The sequence below is a fragment of the Mustela putorius genome, unplaced genomic scaffold, assembly GCF_011764305.1.
Source record: "Mustela putorius furo isolate JIRA1106 unplaced genomic scaffold, ASM1176430v1.1 tig00000743_pilon_pilon_pilon, whole genome shotgun sequence".
NCBI lineage: Eukaryota > Metazoa > Chordata > Mammalia > Carnivora > Mustelidae > Mustela > Mustela putorius.
Window position 1 is genome coordinate 4,156,954 of NW_025421464.1, and position 14,894 is coordinate 4,171,847.

The 14,894-nt window shown below is 43.8% G+C and overlaps 1 protein-coding gene across 2 annotated transcripts in view; it reads right to left on the reverse strand.

Moving 5' to 3' along the window:
* Window positions 1-14,894, reverse strand: part of PIGU (phosphatidylinositol glycan anchor biosynthesis class U) — a 91,584-nt gene that overhangs the window by 17,345 nt on the left and 59,345 nt on the right. For both annotated transcript variants that reach the window (XM_013053375.2, XM_004746585.3), the window contains exons 8-10: window positions 8,795-8,949; window positions 7,015-7,158; window positions 3,697-3,821 (exon numbers count right to left, since the gene is read on the reverse strand). In XM_013053375.2, the coding sequence (XP_012908829.1) occupies window positions 3,697-3,821; window positions 7,015-7,158; window positions 8,795-8,949 (424 nt within the window). The remainder of the gene's footprint in view (window positions 1-3,696; window positions 3,822-7,014; window positions 7,159-8,794; window positions 8,950-14,894) is intronic.

A 14,894-nucleotide genomic window follows, 5' to 3' on the forward strand; every position in this document is an offset into this window, starting at 1 on the left:
CTCATTCTCTCTCTCCTCTCTCAAAGAAAGAAAGAAAGAAAGAGAAAGAAAGAAAGAAAGAAAAAGAAAGAAAGGAAATCTTCTAACAAAAAAAATTCCACTTGAATCCAATCCCACTGGGAGGAGCACAGAAGGGACCTGGGAGCTTCAAAGGTGCTTATTGTATTATTATTATTCTCTAGATTTGTATGTTTTTTAATCCATATGCTTTTATCTTTATACAAAAGTTAATAAAAACAAAACAAAACACACACACACATACACACAAGCTCTTTGAGCCGGACCATCGCAGGCCAGCATGGGCTCTGCCAGCAGGCTGCTCCCTGACACCACGATTGTGTGTCCCTATGACTCATCCTTGCCCCAAGCACCAGAGTCCCAGCCTCTGGGGCCTCCATTCCTGGCAGGGCCCACACACCTCTTCTCCTCCCACTGGCTGGGATAGGAAAACAAAAAGGTGTGTGTGAGCAGGCCTGTTAGCACTGGCAACTAATGTTTAAGCTGAATTTTAACCACACTGTAAGTCCAGCCTAGACTTACAGACTGCTCCAAGTCTCGGCGCACAGGTCGGGAGGACTCGGCTGGCGGTGCTCCGGGCTGAATGCAAGGCGCATGGACGTCCTGCCCCACACGGGTACCCTGAGCACAAGTATTCCCTGCCACATGGGCCAGCCATCGAGGCGGGCAGCCAGTGCTCTGTGTGGGACCTTCTATCAAGCTGAACTGTAGACTGCTTGCCCAACCAGCCAGCTACAGCAGCGATTAGATCATCAAAGTTTCTAGAAACCTCATCCTTATTTTCTCTGCCTCAACCCCGAGGGGCATAAAATAGCTTATTTCAAGTTTTGAAAAAATATGTTTATTCCAGTGACTTGGAGTGACTCTGACTACTTAGCTTGAAGCTTTGATCATGGAAGAACGCAGGGGGCCCCTGCATGATTATTATCGGAGATAACCGGAGTGCTCTCTGTACATATATCCTTTCTCAAACTTAAAACACCCATGGAAGATATTCTCCCTATCTGACAGATAAAAAAACCAAGAGACTCAGAAAGGTTAGGTGATTTTCCTAAAAACAGATAGCTAGTAATGCGAAAACCAGGATCCAGATTCAAGTCTTTCTGGCTCCAGGCTGTGTTCAGCAATCAGGGATGAAGGATTAACCAAGGGCAAGAAGTATCCTGTGTGGGACAGACAGCCAAGAAAACAAGGACTCTACTTTTGGGGAAAGAGGATCAATGTACCCAAGACCCACCCTGTCACAATCTGGGGCATGTTGACATGTTTGGTGGCCTCATGACTTGTCACTGGCCACTCTGCTGAGGGGCACCAGGCTGACTCTGAGCCCACTGGACTGGATGATTCTTATCTGTGCAATGAGGATGTCACAGGCAGAAGATGCCACTTCCTTCTCCCGGTCAGTCCAGACTGGTCACCGCCCCACAGATCACCACCTGCAAGGGCAGCCCAGGCTTAGCCCGCCCACTCTGCTGTTTACCTTCGCTCAGAGGCCCCGACTTACAGGTAAGTTTCTTTCTAGCAGTTGGTTGGTTTCACTTCCTGGTTGACACCGAGACAGCCCCAAATAACAAGGAAGATTTACTTCCTCTGAAGCCAGCCTCCCCAAGTTCATTCTTGACATCTTGCGGTGCACCCACTATAGGCAAGGAAAATCCCACAGCTCTTCTCCCATTTTAGTTTAGAGAATCAAGTGGCGTTGGGCCACTGATACTGCTTCTTTATTAGGGGGGGCCTAAAAATCCATCCAGAAACACCTGCTGAGCTGTGTGGGTCAGGTCTGATCCTGGGGGGCTGGGGACACAGAGTAGAGTGAATCATAAGCCTACCCTCAGGAAACTCATTACACTGAAAAGAACCCTCACAGAGGTCTAAGAATCCAACTGCGGGGAGCACCTGGGTGGCTCAGTCATTAAGCGTCTGCCTTTGGCTCAGGTCATGATCCCAGGGTCCTGGGATTGAGCCCTGCTTCAGGTTCCCTGCTCAGCGGGAAGCCAGCTTCTTCCTCTCCCACTCCCCCTGCCTGTGCTCCCTCTCTCACTGTGTCTCTCTCTGTTAAATAAATAAATAAAATCTTAAAAAAAAAAAAAAAAAAAGAGTCCAAATGAGGAAAATACTTGGGGTCTAGGGAGGAGGAGTAGCTCACTGCACACCCTCTTTGGGGGAGGGGATGGCTAGAGCCAAACAGGTCTTCAGAGCAGGCAATGGGTAGTGTTGTCATCTGTCTTTTGTGGACATTTTAGATGCAGTGCTGGGAAATGGTTCAAAGCCCAAGATCTAGTGTTCCACTATCCAATACAGTAGCTACCAGCCAAGTGTGACTTCTTAAATTTAAATAAATTTCAATTAAAAATTGAGTTTCTGAGTCACACCAGTGGCTGTTCTATTGGACTATGCAGATACAGGATGTTTCCATTATCACAGTCCTACTGGACAGGACTAGCTAGAGGCTCATAGCCAGCCCTTCCACTTACCTATCACATAACCTTGAACAAGTGACAATATTTTCTTTCTTTTTTTTTTTTTTAAGATTTTTATTTATTTATTTGACAGAGAGAAATCACAAGTAGATGGAGAGGCAGGCAGAGAGAGAGAGAGGGAAGCAGGCTCTCTGCTGAGCAGAGAGCCCGATGCGGGACTCGATCCCAGGACTCTGAGATCATGACCTGAGCCGAAGGCAGTGGCTTAACCCACTGAGCCACCCAGGCGCCCTAAGTGACAATATTTTCAACCAAGGCTGGTGTGAAGATGAATTGACCTAATGCACGTAACACTCTTAGAACCACAGTGGCCAGCTGGGTACCGAGTAGGTGCTCAAAAAATGGTGGTTATTTTGGGGTGCCTGGCTGGCTCAGTCAGTTAAACATCAGACTCTTGGTTTCAGCTCTTCTGCTCAAATCATGATCTTATAGGTTGTGGGATCTATACTCAGTCTTTGACAGGCTCTGTACTCGGCACGGAGTCTGCTTAAGATTCTCTCCCTCTGCCCCCCCGCCCCGCTCTCTCTCTCTCTCTCAAATTAATATTTTTAGAAATAAAATAAGCAGCATTTTAAAAAGGATTTATTTATTTGAGAGGGGCGCCTGGGTGGCTCAGTGGGTTAAAGCCTCTGCCTTTGGCTCAGGTCATGATCTCAGGGTCCTGGGATCGAGCCCTGCATTGGGCTCTCTGCTCAGCAGGGAGTCTGATTCCTCCACTCTTTCTCTCTGCCTGCTTGTCTGCCTACTTGTGATCTCTGTCTGTCAAATAAATAAAATCTTTAAAAAAATTTTTTTTAAATATAAAAAGGGTTTATTTATTTGAGAGAGAGAGAGTGAGCATGAGTGAGCTCGAGCAGAGGGTTGAGGGGCAGAGGGAGAGAAGCAGACTCTCTGCTGAGCAGGGAGCTGACCCGGCCGATCCCAGGACCTGGAGATCATGACCTGACCAGAGCTGAAAGCAGTTGCTAACCGACTGAGCCACTCAGGCGCCCCCGAAATGCTGCTTACTATTATTACCAACACAAGTCTATCGTACCTAGCAGGCAGACAGACACTCAGGTCACTGTTGCTCTCCTGGTGCTGCTAGCACAGCAGATGCTAAGCAAATGCCTATCAATTTCTTTTTCCCTGGCCATTTCATCCAGGGACCAGGCTGACACAAATCTTCCACCAGAGGTTTGGAGGTAGGAGTACTCACATCTGTAGAGATGGTTCCACACGGGGAAGAAGGCCATGTAGAGGGCCACATCCCCCACCGTTGGGTAGGACTTGAAGATGGAGATGATAGCAATCTGGATGAACATGAAGAAGATAGGGTGCTCCCTGGGGAGGGGCAGGGCAGGCAGAGAGAGAGGGAGAGATGAGTCAGGAACCAGGTCCACCCCAGGGACTCGTAACCCCATCCCTTGAACCCAAAAATACTCTCCAGGGAACTTCAGGCTGGGGCTGGCTCTGCTGCCCACAAGACATGGGGGCCAGACTGAGTAGTACAGCAGAAAACCGTGGGGACCCAGAGATATCCAGAAGTGGGGGTATGAGGGCCCAGCAAACACTAGAGAAACAGCCCATCATCCTCCTACCCCCATCCCAGCTCCGGGCCTTCCCCCAGGAGCCACTGAGGAAGAAAACAAATGAAGTCAGCTTCATTACTGGGCTCTAATGGCTGCTTGTCAGAGTCATCCAGCAGCCTCCCTCGCCAGAGGCTTCTCCGACAACCGGACCAGGGCAGGATGTGCCTCCTTGCTGACACTCTTCTCCTCTAACAGTACCGTCAGTCTAGTCTCCAGACGCTTAGCTATGAAGAACTCCCTTCCAGAAAGAGAACTGATTGCTGAAGGCAGCTTTTCAGCCCTTAGGTGCCGGAAGATCTTGCTACCTTAAACTAACAAAAATGGCTACCATTTCCTAAACCCTCACTCTGCCAAGTTCCGTCCCAGGGGCCCTTCCCTTGTGCCATCACGTGTGATCCCTATTGTGCATCGGCTACTCCTCAAAGTAGGCAGTACCGTCACCCACACTTGGCAGACGAGGAAACGGAAGTTCCGAAAAGGTAGGGGAGTTAGTAAGCAGGGGGGCTGTTTATTTCCAGAACTCTTAAGCATCACCAGTACTGTTCTCCTGAGTGCCTAGCCGATCACAGCTCTCGACAGGAAGGGTGGGGACAGAGCTCCATCTCCAGTGTTCCGCCGAGAGCTGACCAAGTGCTAAAAGGAAGCCAACAGAAGAGGCCAGATCTACATCCTCCTCAGCTGTACCTGAACAACTGCATATGGCCTGCTTCTGCGCAGTAACCTGGGTGTCCAGCTCATTAAGGTTTTCTTCAGAGATTAGTGGTATTCTTGTCTTGCAGGTCAAAGGTCAGGGTGACTCAGTGGGTGTCAGTCTGAGATGTGGAGACAAACATGTCCACACCCTAAACACTTGAGCAGTTTTACCCAGCAAATGCCTCAGACTCAGCTTGGCGAAGTCTCACAGTCCTGTAGGCTCTAGAAGGGTCCAGCTAGCTCAGTGAGCATCTTCCTAAAGATAAGCCAAATCACTGGCTGTGGACTTTTTAGATAGCTGGTAAGAAAGAATTGCAACATTTCTATGAAAGGGCCTGTGAAAATACAGTGACAAGAAATATGGAGACCCAAACCTCCTGCAGGATTGTCTGGAGAGAGGCGGCCCGAAGGGCTCTGCTCCCACAAGGCTGGCACTGGAAGCAATTACCACAGGGGGCTGGAGAGTTAGTAGAGCTTCCGTTCCAGGCTCAGGAGGGCGACAACAGGGGAGGTCACTTCATACTCTCTGTCTGTCCCTACACCCTTGAAGCCCTGACCAGGGGCAGGTTGCGGTGGGGGTCACATGCCAGTGGTGCAGTTGTGTACCCAGGAGCCGCCTGTGGCCTTTCACATGCAGACAATGAAACGGGCTACACAGAGTGAGGAGAAGTGTTCCGGGCTCCTTGCTTCTCTCAGCCCAGCGGCTAGCCCTGACCAAAACAAAGGCAGCGACTGGGGACAACAGACGGCTGGAGAGCTTGGCTCGGCAAGGCTGCCAGAGTTCTGGAAACTGCAAGGCCAAGGAAGGTTTTCTGTCAGATGCCAGGCCAAGGCTATATTACGGGAAGGAGGCATGAGCTCTGAGCTTTTATAGAATGGGAGCCATGTGCATTGGTACACTGGCCAAGAAGACTGGCAGGAAGGTTAGAACAGAGAACTCAGGCTCTTGAACTCTAAACCAAATTCCCTTCTAGGCTCCCTGGACCAGGAGCCAAGGACAACTGCCCCCACTGAGATCAGAAGGTGAGGGGCTCTTCAGGCACCCAGGACCATCATCTGGACTATGTGTCAGCGCCTGTTTTCCCTTCTCTGAAGCCAGGATAATAGAGAAATTTCCAGGGGCGCCTGGTGGCTCAGTGGGTTAAAGCCTCTGCCTTCGGCTCAGGTCATGAGCAGGGTCCTGGCATGGAGCCCTGCATTGGGCTCTCTGCTTAGCGGGGAGCCTGCTTCCTTCTCTCTCTCTCTGCCTGTTTCTCTGCCTACTTGTGATCTCTGTCAAATAAATAAAAATCTTTAAAAAAAAATAGAGAGCAATTTCCAGATGCTAAGTGATCTCTCTCAGGAGTTTGGCACGGTGCAGGGAGACGAGTATAGATTTTGGAGATAAACAAACAGAGGTCTGAATCCCAGCTCCCCTACTTCCTAGCTGTGTGACTCTGGGAAAATTGTTCCACTTCTCTGAATGTCCATTTCTCAACTATAAAATGGAAGTGATGATAATAAAATGATGCCTACTTCCAAGAAATGCTTTTCAGAAAGCCTAAAAAGGGGGCACCTGGGTGGCTTAGTCGCTTGGGCTGCTGCCTTCAGCTCGGGTGGTGCTCCCAAGGTCCTGGGATGGAGCCCCGCATTGGGCTCCCTGCTCAGCGGAGGGCCTGCTTCTCTCTCTCCCTCTGCCTGCTGCTCTTGCACTTATACTCTTTATTTACTTGTACACTTCATCTCTGTGTCAAATAAATAAAAACCTTAAAAAAAAAAAAGCCTAAAAAGGGCTGGGCTGGAGTCAGGCTCAATACATGTTAGCTTTCTTACACTACAAAAGAGAGCTCCACAGACAAACTTTTTGAAGGACATTGATCAGAAGATTAAACAGAGCTACAGGTAATACATCCTGAGTCCCCACTGTCCCTGGGATACCGATGGAGGACACCCAACAAGATCCATGTTTTCCAAAGACATTTTCCAACACCAAAGCCTTCCTCTTATCCAAAATAAGAAGTGGGCTCAGTAGCACATGGGCTCAGAGTGAAGCCTGGGGAAACACCAGGGTGCTACGAAGCATCCTTCCTGCAGCCTGTACTTGTGTGTGGCTCTACTGCTGGCTATGGCTATGGGAACCGGAGCCCATTAAGGGCAGGGTCCCCTGGACAGAGATGGCATAACCCTGACAGCAGATGCTCCCCGGTTAGAAAGGCACCTGGTAAGACTACCAATGGCTCATGGACAAAGCAGCAGCAGGTCCAACCACTTACTTTAGCTTTATGGCTAAGGGGATGGTGTAGAAGAAGACGTTGATCTGGAACACACATACAAAGAAGAGGCTGAAGTGCTCAAACATCTCCGCAAAGAAGTACCAAAAAAGACCAATGTTTGGAGTGAGATCTGGAACAGAAAGTCTGGAATGAAGAGAACAAAGGGAGAGAAAAAAAGAAAGCCAAATTGTAAATGGTTTGCTTTGACCTGGTCTTCTCCTAAAGATTTTGGTCACCACTGGGCAGCCAAGGATGACTGTCCCCACTGAGATCAGGATGTGAGGCGCTCTTCAGGCACCCTGGATATAGATAATTAATAAAAACAAGAGGCAGAGAAACAGAAAATAATAACCCTTAACAAATATCAGCTGAACCAAACTCTGGTGTGCATCAAAGATCTGAAATGAGGCAGCATTCAGGCTAGAACTCAAAAGACCAGTCCTTCTTTTAGGGACTAAAATACATATGTTTAAATTTAGGAGATATTCAGGACTGTAACAAAAGAGGAATGGGTTTTAAGCAAACAATCTCTATTTGGGGGCATTCCAGAGACTTCTCTACAGGAGCAAGCTCAAGACCCTGCTGCTCCCCATTTTTGCTCTGCAGCCACACGGCAGGAGCCAGAAACCGAGGGCCTGATACCACAGTGACTTCTGGGGCCTTGCAGAAGCGTCAGCAGGTTCCAGCTAGGATCCCAGATTTCATTTGAGGAAAAAAGGGTTTCACTGGAAAACTTTTTGTCTAGTTATATCAGATAAAGACTGGTTGTCACTCTGGCTCTTCTAAAAATTTACATGATATGTTTTATTTTAAAAAACAGAGCTGAAACTAAGGTCAATTCACAATTTTAAAAGGGCAACAAATAGAGCACAGAGAAGGGAGAAATATGCCCTGGCTCATGGTCAGAGTTCACTGACCCCAAGGCCTCCACCCAAGGCAAGTCTTTGCCTCCTGCTGTGACCACATTTCCTTTTCTGTAAAATGAAATAAAGAATACAGTAAAAAAACAAAACAAAACAAAACAAAAAAACCACCGTTTATGGGTCAGCAAAAAACTAGGGAATGCTTTTTACCAGCAATACAAATTCCTATCTAAGAAACAGAATGGAGAGCTAATAGTCATGCTCCACCAGGATTTAACACAAATTAGCAGTCCAGAATCCCAAAGCAGAGTCTGCCACTCCATATACCTTCCCCACCCTGACAGGTTTAACTGTCTAACACCTAACTGGGCTGTATGTTCCCTGAGGTCTGGGCAGCGACCATCCTCCTCAGCATACCATACAGAGAGCACTGGGAAATGTCTGCAGAATTCATACTTCATTCTGATTCTCTCTACAAGTTTGGTGCATGGGAGGTGGCTTTATTTTAAAACTGTTTGAGACCCTCTTGCAGGAGAGGAATACATCCATTCCTGTTGGGGACTGAACCAAACCCTTCCAGGCAGAGGCTGGTCGTTGCTTCAGATGTTGCTAGAGAGTGATCTTTAATCTCACTAGATTGAAGGTGGTTCTCGAAGTGTGTTCCAGTATTAGCATCACCTGAAAACTAGTCAGAAATGTAAATTCTTGGTTCCTATCCCAAATTTACTTAATCAGAACCTCTAGAGTTTGGGCTCAGAAATCTGGTGTTAAGAAGCCCTGCAGGTGATTCTGGTGCACGCTGAAGTCCAAGGACCACTGTGTCGAGATGCTCCCTGTGGTTGCTCACCCTCTGACTCCAGCTGGAGCTGAGAAAAACAAATTAGCTTCTAGAGTTTTCTAATGAAATCATTACTTACATGAAGCCGTAGACTGCAGGGATGAAATCCCAGGAGCTGAGAAGGAAGAAGGAGAGGCAAATGATTACCACTAGACTTCCCACGTACATCATGGCATATTCCCAAGAGAAGATCCAGAAGGCTTTGCTCTTCACTTTCACAGGTATGTACTGCCGCTAGGAGAGAAGGCAAAATGGTCTATTTAGGGATGTCAAGGGCAGAAGGAAAGTATCAGCTTAAACTCCAAAATCCCTTCTGCAAAGCACAGGACACAGAAAAATTTTGAAAATCAAAGGACTGAAAAGGGGGTTGCCTGGGTGGCTCAGTCGTTAAGCATCTGCCTTCAGCTCAGGTCATGCTCCCGGGATCCTGGGGTCAAGCCCTGCATCGGGCTCCTTGTTGAGCAGGAAGCCTCCTTCTCCCTCTCCCTCTCTCCCTGCTTGTATTCCCTCTCTCACTGTCTCTCTCTCTCTCTGTTAAACAAATAAATAAAAAATCTTAAAAAAAAAAAAAAGACTGAAAAGGATTTACTTATGCTAGGTAAATACTAACCAAAAGAAAACTAGTCTAGTTATACTGTTACCAGATAAAATAAACTTTAATGTATAAAGAACTGCAAAAATAAAGATGTTCCATAGTGATGAAAGTTTCATCAGAAAGATGTAACAGCTCTAAACTTGTATGTACCTAATAACACAGTCTAAAAATATATAAAACCAACACGGACAGGTCTTCAAAAGAAAAATAGACATAACCATCATCAGAATGGTAGATCAGATAAAATCAGTAACCAAGTAGGAAATACGAATAGCACATTTTTAATAAATTTGTAACTTCCCTGAAAATGAGTCAGTAAAGAAAAAAAGAAGAAAAGTCTATATATCTACATAAAGAAAACGTGGCAAAATAGGAACTGGGTCATCTAAATAAAAGGTACTCATTATATTAGTTTTTAACTTTTCTAAAGCATGAAATAAAAGATTATGGAAAAACTAATTCAAGAAACAGAAAATTAGAACAGTCCTATAAACATTTAAGAAATTGAATTAGTAATGAATAATTCTCCCATAAAGAAAAGAGCAGGCCCAGCCAGTTTTACAGGAAAGTTCTACCAACATTCAAGAAGCAGGTTATCCTAATCTTACATTAACTCTTTCACAGCAAATATCATAAGCTTTATACCAAAACCCTTTACCAACACAAATACAGAAATGCTAATGAAATATTATCCATCACAATTCAGCAAAACATGATAAAGTTGGGTTATGACCAGGTTGGATTTATTCCAAAAACTCAGGGTTATTTCAACATAAGAAAAGCTATTAATATATGTAACACAAACTGGTTAAAAATAAGGAATCATATTAGTGTCTAGATATATGCAACAACAACTTATGACAAAAATAACAAGCAATAAAAGAATTCAGTGAAGGAGCAGAGTACAAAATTAACATACAAATAACCTTTATCTGCACTAATAATAAACAATTAGAGGACACAATAGTAAGGAAAACCACATTTACAGTAACACCAAGGAAAAGAGAACTTAGAATTAAGCTTAACAGGAAATGTGTAAAAACCGATTCATGGAAAATTTTAAAACACTACTGAAAGACACTAAGGTGGACTTGAACAGATGGACAGATATCCCCTGTCCTTGTTTAGGATGACTTAATATTATAAAGAGGGCAGTTCTTCCAAATTTAGTTTATAAATTCAATGTAATAATGCAATACCAATAAAAATGTTGCAAGCTATTTATGGAATTATACAAGATTAAAGTTCAATAGAAATACAAACATGCAAGGAATGAAGTACTAATACATGTTATAACAGGGATGAACCTTGAAAACCTCATGCTAAGTGAAACAAATCAGTAAAAAAAGACCACATATTGTATGATTCCTTTTATATAAAATTTCCTATAAAGACAAAAAGCAGAATATTGATTGCTTACGGCTAGAGGGGGAAGAGGCATTGGGGAAAAACAGAGTGACTACTTAATGGGCATGAGGTTTCTTTTTGGGTGATAAAAATGTTCTAGAACTGATTGTGGTAATGGCTGCACAACTTTGTGACTATCCAGAAATCACTGAATTATATATTTAAAGTAGGTAAGTTGTATGCTATGTAAATTGTATCTTGATAAAAATAAAAGCTGTTAAAAGAAAAACACCATAAGTAAAAAGACAAATGAGAAACTGGAAGAAAATATTTGCAGACAAAGGGTTATAATATATAAAGGATTCTTAAAAATTGAGGAAAAACAGACTTAAATCCAACAGAAAAATGAAGAGGAAAAAATGAAGAGGTAACCCACAAACATGAAAAAATGTTCCAACTTATTCCTATTTAGAGAAATGCAAATTAAAACAACACTGAGATACCATTTCTCATAATCAGATGGCAAAAATTTTGTAATGTGACAATACATTCTATTAGCAAGGCTGTGGAAAAACAGGCACTATCCTACATTATTGGTGGGAATAAAAAATTTGTACAATCCCTGTGGAGGGAACTGTGAAAAGACCTAAAAAAAACTACATATATACTTACCTATGGATCAGTAATTCTACTTCTAGAAATCTACCTTGAAGATACCTTTCTGACAATATGAAAATACATACACACAGGGTTACTCATTAAAGCATTAATTGTAAAAAAAAATAATAATAATAAAAATAAAGCATTAACTGTGACTGTAAAATAGTAGAAACAATCTAAATTCCCAAAAGGAAAAAGCTGAACAAACTAAGGTATGTCCATATAATGGAGTACTACGCTGCTGTAAAAAAGAATGAAGATCTCTATGTATCAATCGGCAGTGACCTTCAGGAAATAAGAGTAAAAAAAGCAAAGCACATTTGTGCAAAAGAAACACACGAAGGATAAATCAGAAACTAAAAACAGTTACTTAGGCTGACAGAGAAAGAAGGAAAAAGGAAAGAACAAGATAGCGGGGATGAAGGTAGGGTAATATTTCTCTGAATATATTTTTTCTGTAGTTGATTCTTAGAACCATAGCAATTTCTTAGTCCTTTCACATACCCCATAATAAAAAATTAAAACTAACCAAGGTGTAGGGGAAATCCCAAATCATACAAACAGTAATACATGAGCTTAACTACATCACAAATTAGATAACTACGCTGAAGGACCACACAGGAGAAGAAAACAACTAACCTTAGTGAGTGATTCTGAGAAACAGTAACCTGACAGAACACTGTCATGCTAACGACAGAAAGGACCACACGTACATGTTATAATCAAGTCAGGAGATAATATCTCTGATACGGGTATTTCTCACAGCAATTCTAGAACAACTTTGCGCGTGTTCTAGAACTGAACATACTAGCAAATGAACTGCAAATAATGAAAGCTGGGCTTCTAAGCATTAGAGGAAGAAATTATACACAAGGAAAAGGAAGACTCTCTAAAGTGAACTCTGTGGTATTGGACAGAATCACAGGTATCAGTATAAACAGATACTGGTAGGAAGAGACAGAAAGATAGAGAATTACAGATATGTTGGGGGGGCAGTTAGTGTACATGCATGTAATTTCATAGCTCTGTTTGCTAGAAGTATACCTATAACCTTGGGTTTCTAAGTAGCATCCACCAATAAAAGGAACCAGGAGTCCCCGAAGAAGCAGTTGATTCCAGGGATGGGACAGGAAAAATGCAAGATGAGCCTGGGACGTCTTGCGGTACCAGAAAGAAAGGAAGGAAAGGCTCAAAAAGATGAGGCTTGTCAAAAGAACACAAGAACTGATTTTTTAAAAATTTTATTTATTTATTTGACAGCGAGAGATCACAAGTAGGCAGAGAGGCAGGCAGAGAGAAAGAGAGGAGGAAGCAGGCTCCCCGCCAAGCAGAGAGCCCGATGCTTGACTCAATCCTAGGACCCTGAGATCACGACCTGAGTCGAAGGCAGAGGTTTAACCCACTGAGCCACCCAGGCGCCCAACAAGAACTGATTTAAAGAAACCCCTTTTTCTAGGTCAAAGCCAGAAAAATGTGAGCAATGGGCTAATATTAGTATTGGATTTTGTGTGTGTGGGGTGTGTGAAAGTTACACAACATACATTTAAGTATTTGGAAGTATGCAGTTCAGTTGCTTTAGTGGTTGCCATGAAATAAGTTTGAGGTGGATGAGGGTTAGCTCCCGCTCTAGACTCTGGCTGCAAAGAAAGCAAGTTCTAGACCAGATTCTGGTATACTTAACAAATTTATTAAACAAATATTCATCAGCAAGTAGGCACAAAGCACTTCACACAAATCATTCTAGAAGGTCCATTAAGTCCCAGCTCCCTCCCCTTTTAGCTGTTTCAGTTACCCACTATAAAAAAGCTTCATTTGGGGAGCCAATCTGGCTCAGCTGGAAGAACATGTGGCTCTTGATCTCGGGGTTGTGAACCCCACGTTGGGTGTACAGCCCCTTGTTGGGTGTAGAGATCACTAAAAAATTAATAATAAATAAAAAAAGCTTCACTCAAGGCAGAAATGACAGTATGATAACATCCCAGAGGCGAAGATCTGTTGTCCTTGGAGTCACACCAGGCAACCAGAAATCCTCCCAAGAAGGTTAGAGGATGGATTAGGAATGAAGCCTCGGGCACCATGTCCAAGGGAAGAAGTTACAGGCCTTCCTAGATTCTTTTTTTTTTTTTTTAAAGATTTTATTTGTTTATTTGACAGACAGAGATTACAAGTAGACAGAGAGGCAGGCAGAGAGAGAGAGAGGGAAGCAGGCTCCTCGCTGAGCAGAGAGCCCGATGCGGGACTCGATCCCAGGACCCTGGGATCATGACCTGAGCCGAAGGCAGCGGCCTAACCCACTGAGCCACCCAGGCGCCCGAGGCCTTCCTAGATTCTTATACCCCTTTTGTGCAAGTACAATAAGCATCTCTAAAATAGTTCAATCAGGGGCGCCAAAATAAAATCTTTAAAAAAAAAAATAGTTCAACCAATTCCATTTCTTTTTTTTAAAAGATTTTATTTATTTCTTTAACAGAGAGAGATCACAAGCAGGAAGAGGCAGTCAGAGAGAGAAGGGCAGGCTCCCTGCTGAGCAGAGAGCCCAATGCCCATGAGGGGCTCGATCCCAGGACCCTGAGATCATGACTTGAGCTGGAGGAAGAGGCTTAACCCACTGAGCCACCCAAGTGCCCCTCAATTCCATTTCTTTTGAATACTTCAACTGCACCTACTTCTTTTTTTAAAGTTTATTTATAATTTTGACAATGGACAATATACAGATACAGAACATTTCCACCATCCCAAGAAGTTCTATTGACAATGCTGCTCTAAAACAACAAAGTTTCAAGAGAATGTTGTATTTTCTAGGGATGGAAAATGGATTCCATAAAGGGGAGACATCCACAGATAAAGTCAAAGAAGAAGGCACTTCAGGTTCTGAGTTCCCTATAGAGGGGATCATCCTCGTCCTTTCTTCCTGAAAAACACTGCCCTCTAGCATAGAGGGAAGGGAGGAAGCGAAGGAGGGAGGAAACCACAGCCCAGGGATGGAGGGAAAAAAACCCTCAAAAGTGAAAACGTTCCTTTGATTTGTTTTTCCCTTCTTCCCTGCTTAATGGTATTTAAGAAGGGAGGAGGGAAGTGAAAAAGACAGCCATGAAGAACTGATCAGGTAGACTGTTAAAAGCCACTCTCTGAGGAGAGTCCTAAGCACAGACCCAGAAGACAAGGTTTCACTTTTCACAAATCCATTAGCAGCCCCCCAATTTTGGTTTGCTGCCATGTTCTCAGGGCTTTATTGGACCTTAAGTGTTACTGTCGATGCTTGAGTGGAAACCGATTTTTTTCCAGGCAAATCTGTGATGTAAAAATTAATGTATAATTTTTACATTTCACATATTTTAGGCATTAAATTTTAGGTATAACTTTGTTTAGACTTGGTCTACGGGTCAGGTTTGCTTTATGAAACAGAGAATACAATGTCATGTGGAATGTTTCCCGAATCTACTTATAAAACCTGGGTCTGATTAAAGATTAAGTAATCTTTCAGGACCATTCCCATTACACCAAGTGAGGCACGCCGGTGAAATGCTTAAAAAAGAAACTCAAGTGATCCTTCCTTTGATGGCTTGTTATTTATAAA